The sequence below is a fragment of the Propithecus coquereli genome, unplaced genomic scaffold (genome assembly GCF_000956105.1).
Source record: "Propithecus coquereli isolate 6110/MARCELLA unplaced genomic scaffold, Pcoq_1.0 Scaffold267, whole genome shotgun sequence".
Classification (NCBI taxonomy): domain Eukaryota; kingdom Metazoa; phylum Chordata; class Mammalia; order Primates; family Indriidae; genus Propithecus; species Propithecus coquereli.
In genome coordinates, this window is record NW_012148252.1 from 2,469,093 (window position 1) to 2,486,370 (window position 17,278).

General features: G+C 38.1%; 1 protein-coding gene across 2 annotated transcripts in view; it reads right to left on the bottom strand.

Moving 5' to 3' along the window:
- The window catches only part of KDM4C (lysine (K)-specific demethylase 4C), a 379,345-nt gene that overhangs the window by 317,159 nt on the left and 44,908 nt on the right, over positions 1 to 17,278 (bottom strand). For both annotated transcript variants that reach the window (XM_012647402.1, XM_012647399.1), the window contains exons 3-4: positions 12,246 to 12,421; positions 7,642 to 7,756 (exon numbers count right to left, since the gene is read on the bottom strand). In XM_012647402.1, coding sequence (XP_012502856.1) covers positions 7,642 to 7,756; positions 12,246 to 12,421 — 291 coding nt within the window. The remainder of the gene's footprint in view (positions 1 to 7,641; positions 7,757 to 12,245; positions 12,422 to 17,278) is intronic.

A 17,278-nucleotide genomic window follows, 5' to 3' on the forward strand; every position in this document is an offset into this window, starting at 1 on the left:
CAATAATAAGAGTAGATATAACCTACTTACATATTTTTTTTAATCCAAATATAGCACTCTCTGAGATATGAGACAGAACCTACTTAAACAAAAGCTTTTTAAGGGCCACAATAATCATTAAGAGTGTAGTGGTGTCCTGAGACTGAAAAGATTGGAAAACTGCTGTCCTGGAGTACTAGAATTCAGGAAAACGCACACTGAAGGTCAGGAGAACCCCTTCCTTGTCCTCATCCAAAGCATTTTCCAAGCTGCTTCGTATAATCAGTCCACACTTTCTAAAGTGAAACTCTGATCCTATCACTTCCTACTAAAATAATCTCAAGTTTTTTCCAAGATGTACAGAAAACAATGAAAAACATTTAGGCAACTTCACGATCTTGCCCCAGGTTATTTTTCCGTCATCAATTCTGCAATTATTTAGGTGCGTTCTTTACAGCAGACACTATGTTAGAGATTGAGGCTAGAGAATGTATGAGAAATGATACCTGCCATCAGTGAACTCAGAGTCTCCTACAGAACAGGCACATGAATACAGGTGTCCTTCATTCTCTGTACTTATTTTCCAAATATTCGCTGTAATAATTTTTTTACCCAATATTCACTGTCCAAATCGAAAACTCCCCTATGATGAGTTTTTCCACCAGAATTGTTTCAGCTGTATACGAATCTAGGTCAGAGAACACAGACTGTAGTTAAATTTACCTCAGATGTTTTCCCAAAAGGAATAAGCCTCCTGCCCATATTAAATCTATTGGCACCATTGCTGTCATCTTCCCATCATTAATAGTGAAAATGTCTCCTGAGAAAGTGGAAAAGTCCAAGGAGAAAGTGAGTGTGTGAGACCTAGAAAAGCCTGGGAATGGTTGGAAGTGATGATTCATATTGAAGGAGGGAAGCCCACAGAACATGATTTTGACAAGTCCCAATCTCCTAAACATAGTAGTGTTGCTTCTGGAAAACTTCACTGTGTTACTCAAGCCAGCACAATATTTTGAAAACCTAGAGAAAACCCTTGCACAGTGGACTGACAGCCACTCTCAGGGTAGGAGGCCCCTGAGTACCAGGGTGGCACAGGAGAAGGGGTGGACACCTTTGGAGATCCGCAGCAGCAGCAGCAGTGGGGGAGCAACACAATTCAGAGAAGGAGCTGAGTTTCACAGCCAGAGCTAAATGGTCTGAAAGATCCAACAGCAGTGTAAGACGGCACGAGTTGAAGGTCACAGGTAAGGCAGCGTCCCCTCACAGTGAAGTGTGGCTATCTTCCTCCAGTGAACTGCAGAAAACTATCATAAAAGATGGTTAAATGAAAAGGAAATTCTCAATCTTGATGAAATACTATCTCATAGGTTTATTTCAGAAGATAAGAAAGAAGTACCTGGACACAAAGCCTCCAGAGAAGGCTAATTGCTCCATGGGAACTCTGACAATGAAGATAAGCTAAACTCTTTGTGGAGAAAAACACTGGCTCTAAGGAGCCGCTGAAGACTGCCCCGCCTGTTACGATAGAGGCGTTCAAGCCTGGGCATCAAGGAGGGAGATGAGGCTTAGGGGAGGCACTATCTATCACCACTCGGCAAAGGAATAATCTTACAAAGAAGACTTCTGAACACAGACAATACACTTGGAGATCCTTCTAGTGTTTTTCATCATGAAGGTAACAGCCAACTTCAACAAAGTGGAACTTCATTTTAATCCTCAATTTAATGAAGCATTATCATCATTAGGAAAATCACCATGATGCTATGCAATAGGTATTGCTAGAAATGCAGCCCAAAATTGCACAGAACACAAGCCTGACCACTTCCTCTGTCACTGTACTAAGGTAGGTTATGTTAATGTCTATTCTTAGCTCTCACACACAGAACACAGATGTGGCTCTGCCTTCAAAGTCGATGGAGGTACACATGGCTATTGGCCACCTCAGAAATGTTCTACCTTCTGTGTTTTCTACAGACACCTGCTGGCTTTCGTGCACCTTAGCCAAGTCTTATCATCCCATGGAGTTACAGGACTTTTTTCTCTCTGTCCCTTCTTTTCTCTTTATCTGTCTTCTTTTTGTGTGTTTGTTTTGTTTCCTGAAGAAATTCTCACACTTCTCCTAACAGAGGGCTAACTTTTCATATGTAGAGACTATTAGTAAAGGCTAACTAAAACTTTATCAGCATACCTGCTCTTAGTAAAACGTGACCAAAAAAATTCACATCTTAAGTGTCTTATACTTACATTATTGTTGCGAAAGAATCATCCAGGGCTTACCCAGAGCCAAAGGTGGCTCTATTTCTAAGAAATGTTTTAACTACAAAAGGTTCCTGAAATCCCCAAATACTCCAATTTCATTGTCGCAAAGAATCAGTGTAGTCAATTATATTAATCTCATTATCCTGAGAACAGTCAGAATTCTATCTATATCCCATCTATCTCAAAAAGGACTTGTACACACTTCTGGAAGAAGGAATAATTGTGCCTCTTTATAAAGGGCTGGTAAACTTTTTCTGCAAAGGAACAGACAATAAATATTTTAGGCTTTGGTGGCCATACAATCTGCCACAACCAACTCAGCTCTGCCATTATAGAGCAAAAACAGCCATATATAAATGTCAATGAATGAGCAAGGCTGTGCTTCAACAAAACTTTATTTATAAAAACAAGCAACAGGCAGAATTTGATGGCCAAACCCTGCTCTGCTTCATATACCCAAAGGCTGGGTTTTGTAACCCCATGCTTTTGATAATTTTTGTCTTTTGCTTTAAAAAATAAAACTTGCTTAAGTCACATTACTGTTACTGTTCCCATAGGCTACTGTCCATGGTGTTGAGATTTCTTAATATAACATAAGCAACGCAAACTCTGAAAGCAGCAGCCGAGTGAAAGAGGGGCCTAGACTCAAGCCCTGGGATTTCCAGGCCCTGCTCCCTTTCCTATTAAGGCTGATTATTCTCATGCAATCCTTCATGAACACCCTCGCTTCCAATTCCTGCACTGTATCTCAGCCTGGATCAAAACTACAATGGCACCATGTCTGCTCCCTTAAAAGATTTGCCTGCTTTTAGAACATGTGCATCAGTACCAGGGGTTGGATCCATGGCCCAGGCCCACAGCCATGTCTCAGGTCTCAGGCAGAACCCTCCCTCCCAGATCCCACAGCCACTATCCCAGGTGGGCTGCATCCTCCTAACCCCCTGCTCAGCAAACATCCTCAATTTCAGCAAAAATACTGAGACTATGAGGTGTGGTCTTGCCCTCCAATTTACCTAGCTCCTGCCCCATCCTCCACTCTCTGTCCTTTCACTTAAACTTAGTCAGCTAGGCCAAGTTCAGATGTCCTCTCTGCTCCGCAAAGTCTTCCTTGGATGCAAGCCTGCTTGCAGTGCTTCTCCTACGGGCTCCACAGAGCCCCGCACTACCCTTTACGGCCAAGCTGATTCTAACTATTGTCCCTCTGCTCCTCAGCGCCTGTGAACTATTAATACTTGAGAAGCAGGATCTTTATCCATCTTTGTACCCTGCACAAACTAGTTCTCTTAACTCTCCACGCCCTCTCTGAGAACTCCCACCCCCACCAAAAAAAGGCTATGGCTCCCCAACCAGTCTTTAAAGAGTAAAGGAAATAGCTATAATTAGAAATTAGGGGAGAAACTGAACTGCAATTTGATGACTCCGTAATTCCTTTCAAAATAATGCAATGAACCATAAGAAACCAGTTTTCAGTACCTTTTTTTTTTTTTTTTTTTTGACAGAGTCTCACTCTGTTTCCCAGGCTAGAGTGCCGTGGCGTCAGCCTAGCTCACAGCAACCTCAAACTCCTGGGATCAAGTAATCCTACTGCCTCAGCCTCCCGAGTAGCTGGGACTACAGGCATGTGCCACCATGTCCAGCTAATTTTTTTTTCTATATATATTTTTAGCTGTGCAATTAATTTCTTTCTATTTTTGGTAGATACGGGGTCTCGCTCTTGCTCAGGCTGGTCTCGAACTCCTGAGCTCAAACGATCCATCCACCTCGGCCTCCCAGAGTGCTAGGATTACAGGCGTGAGCCACCACGCCCAGCCTTCAGTACAATTTAAATACTGAAGAATTAAACAATGTAAAGATATGATAGTCAACAGCAAAACAATACATGGGTTTTTTTCAATGTACATTAAGATGAATTCAAACATTCCTGACAGTTATTATAACACCTACTCCTCATCACTCCCTTTAATGCACTCTTCCTTTTCATATTCTTCACCTACCTCAAGGGAATAATACAAGCTATTTTTCATTTGTTTGAATTTAGGCATCTTGAATGTGTTTGGTTTTGTTCACCAGAAGCAGTTTACAACACTTCTCTCATGTCTGTCTTTATGCTACAAAAACATTGAAAATGTCAGCCCAACTCGGGAGCTGCTAAATGCTCCCTGAGAGCCTGCAGAAATTCCATAAAATACTATGCCTTGTAGGTCCTACCAAAATGACAGACTTTTGGCTCTAAAAGCTGTAAATGATGAGGATGGTTTTAAACTGCATGTTTACAAACCAGTGGATTTTGTGCATTGGATTTTAATAACTAAAGTTATTCAAATCTGAAGTCTAAAGTCAATGTTCCCTTGAAGCCATGCCAATGAGTAATTGGTTTTGAAACTCAAGTGGTAAATTGATAAGGACAGCAATCCAAAGTCTATCAACCTTATCTTTGCAGTCAATGATTACGCTCTTTTATTATCAAATATAGAAAGCTAATTCGGGGCATTTTTATGTCTGAATTGTTCTGAAAATGGTCACGAATATGCTGCTTCTAACTCTTTATATACTCAAAAAGAAAGAAACAAAGAGGTCAATGATCCTAAGAGGTGATTAAAAAACTAAAATAAAACTCAATCTGTTTTTTTTTTTAGAGCACTCAGACATGCAACCTCTAAGGTCAGGATCCAGAAGATCCCTCACCTTAACCTTCCTCTCAGAAGCCTGAACAACTGCCAGGATACAACAGGGAAGAAAGCATGAAGAAGGCACAAAATAAACCATCAGCTGTGGCAGGGGGGAGGGGGAGGTGGAATATGTAGTTGACAAAGACCTAGTCTGACACATTCCCACAACTATGAGATTGACTATGCATTTTCCCCTAACCAAACTCTTTAAACCGGTTTGGGGGAAAAGGTCATGTGGCAGCCCTTCTACTAGCCTCGTGACTTTGGAAAAGTAGTTGAATCTCTCTGGGCACGAAGTTTTGTTAAGTGCAAAATGCCAACAGTATTTATGCTGCCTCATTCATTCCAATGGAAATCCCACACAAGCCAGTTTAACAAGGCAAGGTGCCATATTCTGTAAGGATGCCTTACTGTTAATGGCATCTAAAGATACCAGACACACATAAATGTTTCCAATATGTCCACTCCCATTTGCACAAACTCCTCTATCACCAATCGTTTCCTACATGTTCTACTTGCTACCACATCCTTCCCAGACACTTACTCTAAGCACTAGAAGTTGTTCTTGCCCCACCCTCATCCCATGCACGTATCACTTGGTCTTGCCTTTGAGTAACATGTAGTACCTGCTCCACCACAGTTACTCATACATGTTAAACATATAACAGATTTATCATCACTAAAGAATAAATCAGTACAGTAGACACCTGGAACTGAAATACCAAAAAAAAACTAGCAACCATTTAATATAAGGCACAATTTGCAACTGGTAGTCTAGATATGGCTTGTTCTAGAATAAATTGAAATGGTCCTTCTGGAAAGCAACATCGGAAATGCTTCAAAAGCCAAAAGAGTGTTCAAATCACCTCGGCTCTTTGGTGAGAAACATGTACACACATGCATATATATATACACATACTCACATAAAACAGAAAAAGCAAAAGGAAATTGTGATTGGGTGTGGTGACACGCATCTGTAATCCCAGCTACTGGAGAGACTAAGGTGGGAGGATCACTTGAGCCCAGCAGTTTGAGACCAGGCTGGGCAAGAATAAGACTCTGTATCCAAAAAAAAAAAATTTTTTTTTAAAAAAGGATATCATGAAAAGGTTACTCTCGTTTGGTGACCTTATGAGCAATGTTTGTTTTCTTCATATTCTTCTGTATTTTTCAATTTTCCTACAAAAGTATATACTACTTCAACAAACAATAAATTCTCAACACAGAGGTTACTTATACTAGTGAAAACACAGAAGGGGGAAAGGTGTTTCTTTGTTTTTTTTTTTTATCTTTTATTTTTCATACTTCATATATATACATATTTAGAATGCCGGTCCATCATCTAGCTTCAATTATAAATATTTTATCAATCTTCTTTCATCTATATCCATCCTACTTTATTTTCTGAAGTATTTGAAAATCAAATCCCAGACCTCGTGTTTTTTTCACCCATATATATTTCAATGTGCGTCTTTAATTGATAAGAAAAAAATTATACAGTCATCATGCCATCATTACATCTAATAGGACAGAGGTAATTCCACAATATCATCTAATATTCATAAAGCAAATGTGGCAAAATATTCACTACAGGTTGAGTATCCCGTATCCAAAATGCTTGGGACCAGAACAGTTTCAAATTGGGATTTTTTTCGGATTTTGGAATACTTGCATTACACTTACCGGTTCAGCATCCCTAATCCAAAAATCCAAATGCAAAGTGCTCCAATGAGCATTTTCTTTGAGCATCATGTCAGCTCTCAAAATGTTTTGAATTTTGGAGGATTTCAGATTTCAGATCTTCAGATTAGGGATGCTCAACCTGTATTGCAAATCTAGCGGTATCCAGGAGTGCACTGTACTAGTTCCACCTTTTGATAGGTAAGAAATTTTTCAAAAAAAAAAAAAAAAAAATAGGGGAAGAGATAGAAGGTTTTAAAAAGGAAAAAAACTACAGTTAAAAAAAAATCAGGAAAAGGCCAAAACAATTGAATTACAACCAGTGGATCATGTCCCCATGAAAAATGGCTACATGAAGACTGTAACAACATATATTTTTAAAAAAATTTAAAAAAATGTACAATTTGTCTCTGAAAAAAGGAGAATATAAGCCTGTTCAAAAATAACTATTTTTGGACAGTCCATCAAAGTGGTTTGATGGTGATGTTTGAACCACAAGGAGGGCCCAGCCTAAGCAATATAAAACAGAACCCCGGACCATAATCGGAGACCTCTTATTATGACAGGAGGTCTGTTTGCTGTCTATGGCAAACATATCTTACTTTAACTCAATAAACTTCACCTGTGCTTGCAAAAAAATAAAAAATAAATAACTATTTTTATACGGTTAGCAAGAAACCACTAGAGTACACCTAAAATACTGCTTTTGCTTTAAGGTAGTAGTATGATGGATAATATTTCCTGTTTTGCAAACATTTTCATAATGTACTTGTGCTTAAAAAAATTTTTTTTAATGTAATGTAAAGATCAACCAGGTAACTGCATACTATCTTACTGTTGAACAATCTCAGGTATTTGTACAATTCGCTGGCTTCAATTTGAAAAATACCAGCAGCAGAAATCCTGCTGATGAGCCTTTATTTCCTCTTATACTCTAAGGAATTTTGGATCACCCAAAAGCCAACAAATGACTACTTCTCAACTGTCTGAAACGATAACAAAGATAGTAACATCCAATGGCCCGTCACAAAACCCATTATAAATATAAATGTACCTCATCATATATACTCCCGTTAATATCTGCACCATAGATAGGTGCCACAAAAGTTAAGTTCTTCCAGTACTTGCGCTCCAAATCTTCATAATCCAAATATCTCGGAGTACAATATCTGAAAAGGTAGATGAAAAAAGTACAAACCAATAAGATGGTTTTAAGATTTTTTCCTTCCATTTGATTTACATCACTTTCCAAAACAAAATTCTAACCAAATAAAAATACAGCAAGATATCCATGTTGTCAAATCTAACAAGTAAACATACAAACGTATTTATCATAGATATCTGAATATTAAGATCCCTAAATAACTCCATATTATCACTTTATATTAGTAGTAGTAGTAAAAATACTTTCATTAAAGTATCAACATGACATGTCATAACGTCTGAAAAAAAGTATCAACAATATAAGCAAAAAAAGTAGTTAAAAGGTCATTATTTTAGCTTTCAAAATATTTTTAAATCTTTATCCAATTATACTATAGTAAGAAATTTTATAGATTTATATGTAGAGGACATAACACCGATAGAAACATTGAAAAAGGACAATTTCACTAAAAATACAAGAAAGTAAAACTAAAATAAGATACTTTGCAGTTATTTGATTGGCCAATCCTTAATATATATTATGGCAGGAAAAAGTGAGACCTCATACATAGCTGCAGTAAAAATATAAACTGTTAAAACCTTTCCAATGTATAATTTTTCAACATATTATCAAAAGCCTTAAAAAATCACCTCTAGCAATTCATTCTAACAACATGGATACGTGTACAATGTAGACAGCCCAGGATGTTTGCTTCAGCATTAATTGAAAACACAAGTCAATATCCATCAACTAGTGATTGGATTTTAAAAAATACAGAACACAAATAAGGTCACTCATTCTAGGTACTGACATTAAATTCTTTCCATAGTGAATAGAGCAGGTTACAGAATAGTGTGTATAATATGATCCTATTTAAGTAAAAATAAATAACTGTCATTGTACACTAAGTAGCCATGAAATGTACACCAAATTATTGATATTAATATTTATCTCTCACATAAGAATTACAGAAAAGCACTTCTTTGTATTATTATGATTTTGAACAATAACCTTATATTATCAATAAAAAAAAGGAAGTAAAAAAAGGTATTTAGCAGTAGTAACAATCCCTATAAAGCATACTGGACATTTTAGATTAACTACTTACAGAACTATCAACATGTACATTCACTACACTGGGAAACCCAATCTGGTTATCTATGTAATAAGCAAAAAGACCAAGCAACTTAATTTAACAACTGTATTTGCAATACAGAAAAATTTGCTCTTCTACCCAGAATACTAGAATCTCACAGTACAGCCAAAAACAAAAGGATAAGCATGAAAGCACCACTGACTTGACATCATTCCACCACGTCTATTAGTAGGTTCCAGTAGTATCAGGAATTCCAGACACAGCTAAACAAGCTAACCAGAGGTCAAAGTCAGGTGATTAAGACAGATGCACATCTCTACTCCCCAGAGCACAGAACAGAAGAGAGAACAGAGAGAAGAAGGTAGCAGAAATGCTGTTTATTAGGACTTCTAAAGAAACATCTTGGATTTTAGAAATTAAAGCTCTTAACTGCCTTACACTATATATGAAGAATCTATCACCATACACCCAGTCAGTATCAATTTTTAAAAACCCATAATTCTTAAAGGGAAAGTTAAAGTTAGATACTGTCCATTGAGAGTAAATTTTAAAATCATTGAATATTTGAAACAAATGCTGATTCTAAACTAGAAAAAACTGACCAGTTCACTTGGCTAGTATCTGATTCTAATGAATCCTAACTACAGATTCCTTCCTTAATGGATTGTCAACCAATCACAGCTGGTCCACAAATTCTGTGTCAATTTATTCAACACTGATTCAATCATACCTTCCTTTATAGCACAGTTGTTAAGAGGTGGGCTTCAGGACCATGTTGCCTGGGTGTGAATGCAGGCTTCTATTTATAAATTACATAATCTCGGACAGGGGCTGAGTTCCTCTGGAACTCAGTTATTCCCCTATAAAATAGAGATAATAACAGCTAAGCTGTTGTGAGGGCTCCATCACATAATTATGTAAAGCACTTACCCTCAAGCCGAGAAGAAAGTACAGATCAGTAATGTGCACAACGCAAATTCACCTCTGTACATTATTACATTAGAGCTATGTTGGAAGTCTCTAGATGTTCTTTGGACTAAGAGGCATTATCAAAGAAAGAAAATGAGTACAATCTATGATGAAAGTTTCACATTTTCAATTAATGAAATCTAAAAAATGAGGCTCTACTAATGCATACACAAAAAATTCAAAAGAAGGGATTCAAATTAAATTAAATATAAAATTATCACTTTCTTTGGAATAGCCAGAATGCTCCACAGTAGGAACCTAACACACAGAAGATTCTTCAAGTACCATCATGCGTTTACAATGTCAAATATAATTTTTTTACAAAAAAAAAAAAAAAGGTAGCTAAATTTATCCAAAGTGTTAACCTCATTTATACCAACCCAAGGAATCTGAACAACTATGTTTTTTGGTTAGTCTTTTGGATTTTGTTTTGGGTTTGTTCTTTTTTGCTGTTGTTGTTAGATTTGTGTTTTAATCTAGGACCTCAACTACCATATCAGAAACTTTTAAAAATATATATATATACTTTAACAACAATCATAACTGGCATAATCTTTAAGTATATCCACAAATTCTCTGACACTCCTCCCTTCTAGTAAGGCTGCATTCTACTCCCTTGAGTATAGGCTACACTTAACAACTGGCTTGTAACAAACAGAATATGGCAGAAGTGACAGCGTGTCACTTCTGAAACAGGTCATGAAAAGACATTGTGGCTTGCATCTTGCTAACTCTCTCTTGGATTACCTGCTCTGGGAGAGGCCAGCTGCCATAACATGAGGAGCAGCCCATATGACAAGGATCTGAGTGCTCCAGCCAACAGTCACGTAAGGGGCGCACTCTTGGAAGAGAATCTTCCAGTCACAGTCAAATGTTTGGATGACTGCAGCCCCAGCCAACATCTTTACTGCAACTTCATGGGAGACCCTAAGCCAGAACCCCCAGCTAAGCCACTCCCAGATTCTTTTTTTTTTTTTTTTTTTTGGGACAAAGTCTCACTCTTTTGCCCTGGCTAGAGTGTCATGGCGTCAGCCTAGCTCACAGCAACCTCAAACTCCTGGGCTCAAGCGATCCTACTGCCTCAGCCTCCTGAGTAGCTGGGACTACAGGAATGCGCCACCATGCCCAGCTAATTTTTTCTATGTATTTTTAGTTGTCCAGCTAATTTCTTTCTATTTTTCGTAGAGACGGGGTCTCGCTCTAGCTCAGGCTGGTCTCGAACTCCTGAGCTCAAACAATCCACCCTCCTCGGCCTCCCACGGTGCTAGGATTACAGGCGTGAGCCACCGCGCCCGACCTCTCCCAGATTCTTGACCTTCAGAAATTATGGATTGGTTTAAGCAGCTAAAATTTAAGATACTTTGTTAAACAGCAATAGATAACTGATGAAATAACAGTGGCCTTTCATGTCGTTCAAGGTTTTCTTTTTTATTTTTTTTTGAGACAGAGTCTCACTCTCTTGCCTGGGCTAGAGTGCCGTGGTATTAGCCTAGCTCGCAGCAACCTCAAACTCCTGGGCTCAAACAATCCTCCTGCCTCAGCCTCCCAAGTAGCTGGGACTACAGGCATACGCCACCATGCTTGGCTAATTTTTTCTATATATTTTTAGTTGTCCAGCTAATTTCTTTCTATTTTTAGTAGAGATGGGGTCTCAAACTCCTGAGCTCAAACAATCCACCTGCCTCAGCCTCCCAGAGTGCTAGGATTACAGGCGTGAGCCACCACATCCCAGCCAAGGTTTTCTTTTAAAGTAACTAATCTTCTAATGCACACACATACATAAAAATATATATGTATAAAGCTTAAACATTGTCATACAATTTTAAAAAATATCCTAACAAAGATGAAACGTGTAGAAACAAAAACTCATAGCAGCTGGGCGCAGTGGCTCACGCCTGTAATCCCAGCACTTTGGGAGGCTGAGGTGGGAGGATGGCTTGAGGCCAGGAGTTCAAGACCAGCCTGGGTAGCCACAGCAGTCTCTACAAAAAAAAAAAAAATTAGCCAGGCATGATGACATGAGCCTATAGTTCCCAGCTACTTGGGAGGCTAAGGCAGGAGGATCACTTGAGTCCAGGAGTTTGAGTCTGTAGTGAACTATGATTGCACAGCACTGCACTCCAGCATAGGTGACAGAGCAGGACCCCATCTTATAAAAAAAAAAAAAAAAAAAAAAAAAAATTTAATTTCTTAAAAACTCAAAAGTAACTAAAAGACAGAAAGTTCCATTTAAAGCTATTATGAATGAGATAATAAAATGAGGAACAATTTCCTTAACAGTCAAATAAATGTTGGAAGGCAACCACCTGAAGAAAAAAAACAGTTAAATGAGGACTGACAGATTATATAGGAGATTCCTTCTTTTTATGATAAAGTACTCCGTCTACTTTGTTTCTTACCATGTTTCCATATATCTCTGAAATAAATATAGCCAACTGAATCCACTCACTTGCCACTATTGGCCAGCTGCCTGAACTCCTTCACGGTCATGGCTTTTTTCTGGATGTTGTATTGCGTGAACAGTCCGGACTGCCCTGTGACCATCTGCTGAATCGGCGCTGGAATAAGCAAATTATCAATGTCATCATAGCACTGTCTTGGCTTCCACTCCTTAGGAGGAATCACCTAAAAATAAAACAATAAAATAAAATATTTTCTTGAAAATATTCCAAGTAATTTAGTTTTCATATTCCAACAGAATACAACTGAAGAATTTTTCAGCATTTCTATGACAAAGGAGTAAAAAAAAAAAATCACAAAGATTCACAATAAGGAAATATGATTTTTTTAACAGCAAAATTTATTGAGCACTCACTATACCAAACATTGTACTTGTCATAACTCATTATTGAGTTAGTATGATTACCATTTCTAGTTTACAGATAAAATTCAAAGACAGAAGTAAAATAACTTGCTGGGTTCAAATGGTTAAAAAGTACTTGAGCTAGGCCAGGCGCGGTGGCTCACGCCTATAATCCTAGCACTCTGGGAGGCCGAGGCGGGCGGATTGTTTGAGCTCAGGAGTTCGAAACCAGCCTGAGCAAGAGAGAGATCCCGTCTCTGCTAAAAATTAGAAAGAAATTAATTGGACAACTAAAAATATATAGAAAAAATTAGCCGGGCATGGTGGCGCATGCCTGTAGTCCCAGCTACTCGGGAGGCTGGGGCAGTAGGATCACTTGAGCCCAGGAGTTTGAGGTTGCTGTGAGCTAGGCTGACGCCACGGCACTCACTCTAGCCAGGGCAACAGAGTGAGACTCTGTCTCAAAAAAAAAAAAAAAAAAAAAGGAGCAGATTGTGACTCTGTGTGACTTTGAGGAAATTAACCTCACAGTGAGGCAGTTTACCTGTAAAATAGGTCTAATAGCACCTACTTCACCGGGTAATAACATCACTGAGAATAATAGGTGTTAATACCTGCAGAACTCTAATACACCCAATTAAGGACACATGTCACCCAATTAAGGACACATGTAGGGCACATTTCAGAAGTTTTGTGGATATGAGTAGAATAAAGAGCAAACCATATTTTTGACTCCCAATATTTCCACTACCTTTGACTTAATTTGATCACCACAATGTCTCTTCAACCAAGTATACATGTCAAAACTATGCTAAGAATACTTGTCCGAGATTGGAGACCACAGAGATATTAAGTTATTAGGTTGGTGCAAAAGTAATTGCAGTTTTAGCATCATGGAAATTTGCTCTTTGATACTGGACTACATTCTTAAATAAATGTGTTTATGTTATACATCATTTTAACACGTATTTTTCATTTTTGTGTTTTTTGCTAATGACTTATTACTTGCTGGTTTATATTTATTTTAGACTGTGGAAATGATGTTAGACAAAAAGCAAATTCGAGCGATTTTCTTATTTGAGTTCAAAATGGGCTGTAAAGTAGTGAGACAACTCGCATCAACAACACATTTGGCTGGGCGCAGTGGCTCACGCTTGTAATCCTAGCACTCTGGGAGGCAGAGGCGGGTGGATTGCTCAAGGTCAGGAGTTCAAGACCAGCCTGAGCAAGAGCAAGACCCCCGTCTCTACTAAAAATAGAAAGAAATTATTTGGACAACTAAAAATCTATATAGAAAAAATTAGCCGGGCATGGTGGCGCATGCCTGTAGTCCCAGCTACTCGGGAGGCTGAGGCAGAAGGATCGCTTGAGCCCAGGAGTCTGAGGTTGCTGTGAGCTAGGATGACGCCACGGCACTCTAGCCCAGGCAACACAGTGAGACTCTGTCTCAAAAAAAAAAAAACAAAAAAAAGTACTTGAGCTGAAATTCAAACTGAAATGGCATAGTATCTGAATTCACACTGAGCCATTATGTTAACCACCTCTCAATAGAAGATGAAATTATGTTTACAGAAGTCACTTCTTTCCCAAAGAAGTTCATCTTTATTTAATTTTATCTAAACATCTAACTATGGGCTGTTTATATTATTTTGAGAAAAATAAGTAAATATTTATTTAGTCAATATTATTTTCTTTATAGACCTCTCACTCAATATGGCAAATAATACAGTGGTGTGCTTAGTAAATGTTTAACAACTAGCTTTCTAGGAAGGTGGGGGAAACCTTGATTCGTAACTTTTGCATATTTCCTTGGTGTAACTATTCCCACCATGGCCAGTTTGAACCAATGAACATCGAGCTGGGAAGAGATGTGCACCATCAACTCCCACATGCCAGTATGAGCTGGCTCAGCACACCACCGTTTTCCCATGGTATTTAGACAATTACTAACAGTGAAAAAATCCTGAAACATTAAGACCAAAAACATACACTGAAATGATTAAAAATCAGAAAATAGAAAGTCATGGCCAGGCACAGTGGCTCACACCTGTAATCCTAGCACTCTGGGAGGCCAAGGCAGGAGGGTCATTTGAGCTCAGGAGTTTGAGACCGGCCTGAGCAAGAGTGAGACCCCATCTCTACTAAAAATAAAAAAATTAGCGGGGCGTGTTGGTGCACACCTATAGTCCCAGCTACTCGGGAAGCTGAGACAGAAGGATCGCTTGAGCCCAGGAGTTTGAAGTTGCTGTGAGCTATGATGATGCCATGGCACTCTAGCCCGGGCAACAGAGTGAGACTCTATCTCAAAAAACAAAACAAAAAAACAAAAAACAAAGTCATGAAGTAAGTCATGATTTATAGCTGGAACTTTTCTATGTTTAAAACTTGTTTTAATTTTTTTATGACAAAGTAAAATTTGTGTATAGAACATATAGCACACAGAGAAAATGTACAGTCACAAATCTGTAGCTCTATGAATTATTATAAAGCAAACACCAAGTACACAATGTCCAGGTCTAAGAAGCAGGACACTGAAGGCACCCCAGAGGCCCTCTAAGTGCCCTTTCCAAACTCATCCTCCTCTTGCTCAAGAGGTAACCACTATCATGGCGTTTATGGCAATCATTTCCATACTGAGCTTTAGTTTCATGCTTGGGTATGAATGCCTAAATTTCAGTGTTTGAAATGTATAAAAATGTAATCACACAATATATATGCTTTATATTTTATCTTCCATATTTCAGTAAATATTTTTATGAGATTGAAATATGATGGCCTATGTAGCTGAAGTTCATTGACTTTCATTCCTACTCAGTATGCCCTCATATAAATATTTACCTATTCATAAATTGGTTATCATTGATGCTCATTTGGTTTTTCCTAATTATTGGCTTTGGCAAATAATGCTATTAATATTTTTGTACACATATTCTAAGTGCATATGTGCACAGAGGTCACCTCTACAATGTGGACACATACACAGACATCTCTAATAGTGAAATTACTGGGACACAGATTATGTTCAATTCAAATTTAATAGACACAGCCAGCTTTTGCCAAAGTGGTTGTAGCAATTCACACTCCCACCAGCAACATATTAGAGTTCCTGTTCTTTCACGTTGTATCATCACTTGATATTGTCCATCATTTAAGTTTTAGTCCTCCTGGTTGGTGTATAATGGTACCCAAGTGTGGATTTTATTTGTATTTCCCCATAACTAACAAAATCTGTTCCTATGTTCACTGACCCTACTGACATTCTCCTTTGTGAAGTGCTTATTCAGTCTCTTGACCATTTTGCTATTGCATTGTTAGTCTTTTTCTTATTAACATACAGGGCCTTTTACACATTCTGAATATTCTCAGATATGTGTGTAATGTGTGTATGCATACATATACAGGGAGAGAGAGAGAGCGAGCAAGTGAGTGAGTGAAGACAAGAGCACGCAAATACCTTGCCCTACCCTATCCTGTAACTTGCCTACAAACTTCTTAAAAGATCTTTTTTTTTTTTTTTTTTTCTTGAGACAGAGTCTTGCTCTGTTGCCTGAGCTAGAGTGCTAGAGTGCTGTGGCGTCAGCCTAGCTCACAGCAACCTCCAACTCCTGGGCTCAAGCAATCCTTCTGCCTCAGCCTCCCGAGTAGCTGGGACTACAGGAATGCACCACCATGCCCAGCTAATTTTTTCTATATATTTTTAGTTGTCCAGATAATTTCTATTTTTAGTAGAGATGGGGTCTCAAACTCCTGACCTCGAGCGATGCTCCCACCTCCGCCTTCCAGAGTGCTAGCATTACAGGCATGAGCCACCATGCCTGGCCTAAAAGGATCTTTTGATAAACATAAATTTTTAATTTTAATGTAATCCAATTTATTCATCTTTGCCTTTATAGGTACTGCTGTAATCTTCAATTTAAAAAAATAAATATTTCCCTACTCTAGGACATGAAAATATTCTATTTTGTATTCTAAGAGTGTTAAGGTTTTGCCTTTCACATTTTAGAAGTACAATGTATTATACCTGTTAACTGTGAAGGACTTGGGTAGAGCTTCACCGGATAAGGAAACTTGGGGTCAGGAGATGAGAGACTTGGTCAATGGTATATAGCTGGTAAGTGACAGAGTTGTTAGCTCAAAAAAAAAAAAAGTGAAAGTGAGCTACCAATTTTACATTAATTTTCATCAGCAATATGGAGATACTATATATTATTCTCCAAGGTATGTTAGTTTAAAATGAGTGTAGAGACCTCTGTGCACATATGCACTTAGAATAGTTGTACAAAAATATTAAAGGAGTGTCTGTATCTACATATATATATCCATAGTATATGTTACTGAAAATACACATCTAATATTTTAAAAGAATATGTACAATCGCACTGTATGAATATGGATAACCATACTATTAATACATTCTCTTGATAAGATACTGAAAGGAAAAGGGGGTTGTATTCAAGAGAGTTATAAAAACTAACTTTTTTATCAGAAATAAGTCTGAGTAATTCAAAAAAATAAAATGTTTATTCAGGCTCGTCTTTTGAGATAAATATATCCGTAATCAAAAATAATATTATGGGCCGGGCGCGGTGGCTCACGCCTGTAATCCTAGCTCTCTGGGAGGCTGAGGCGGGTGGATTGTTTGAGCTCAAGAGTTCGAGACCAGCCTGAGCAAGAGCAAG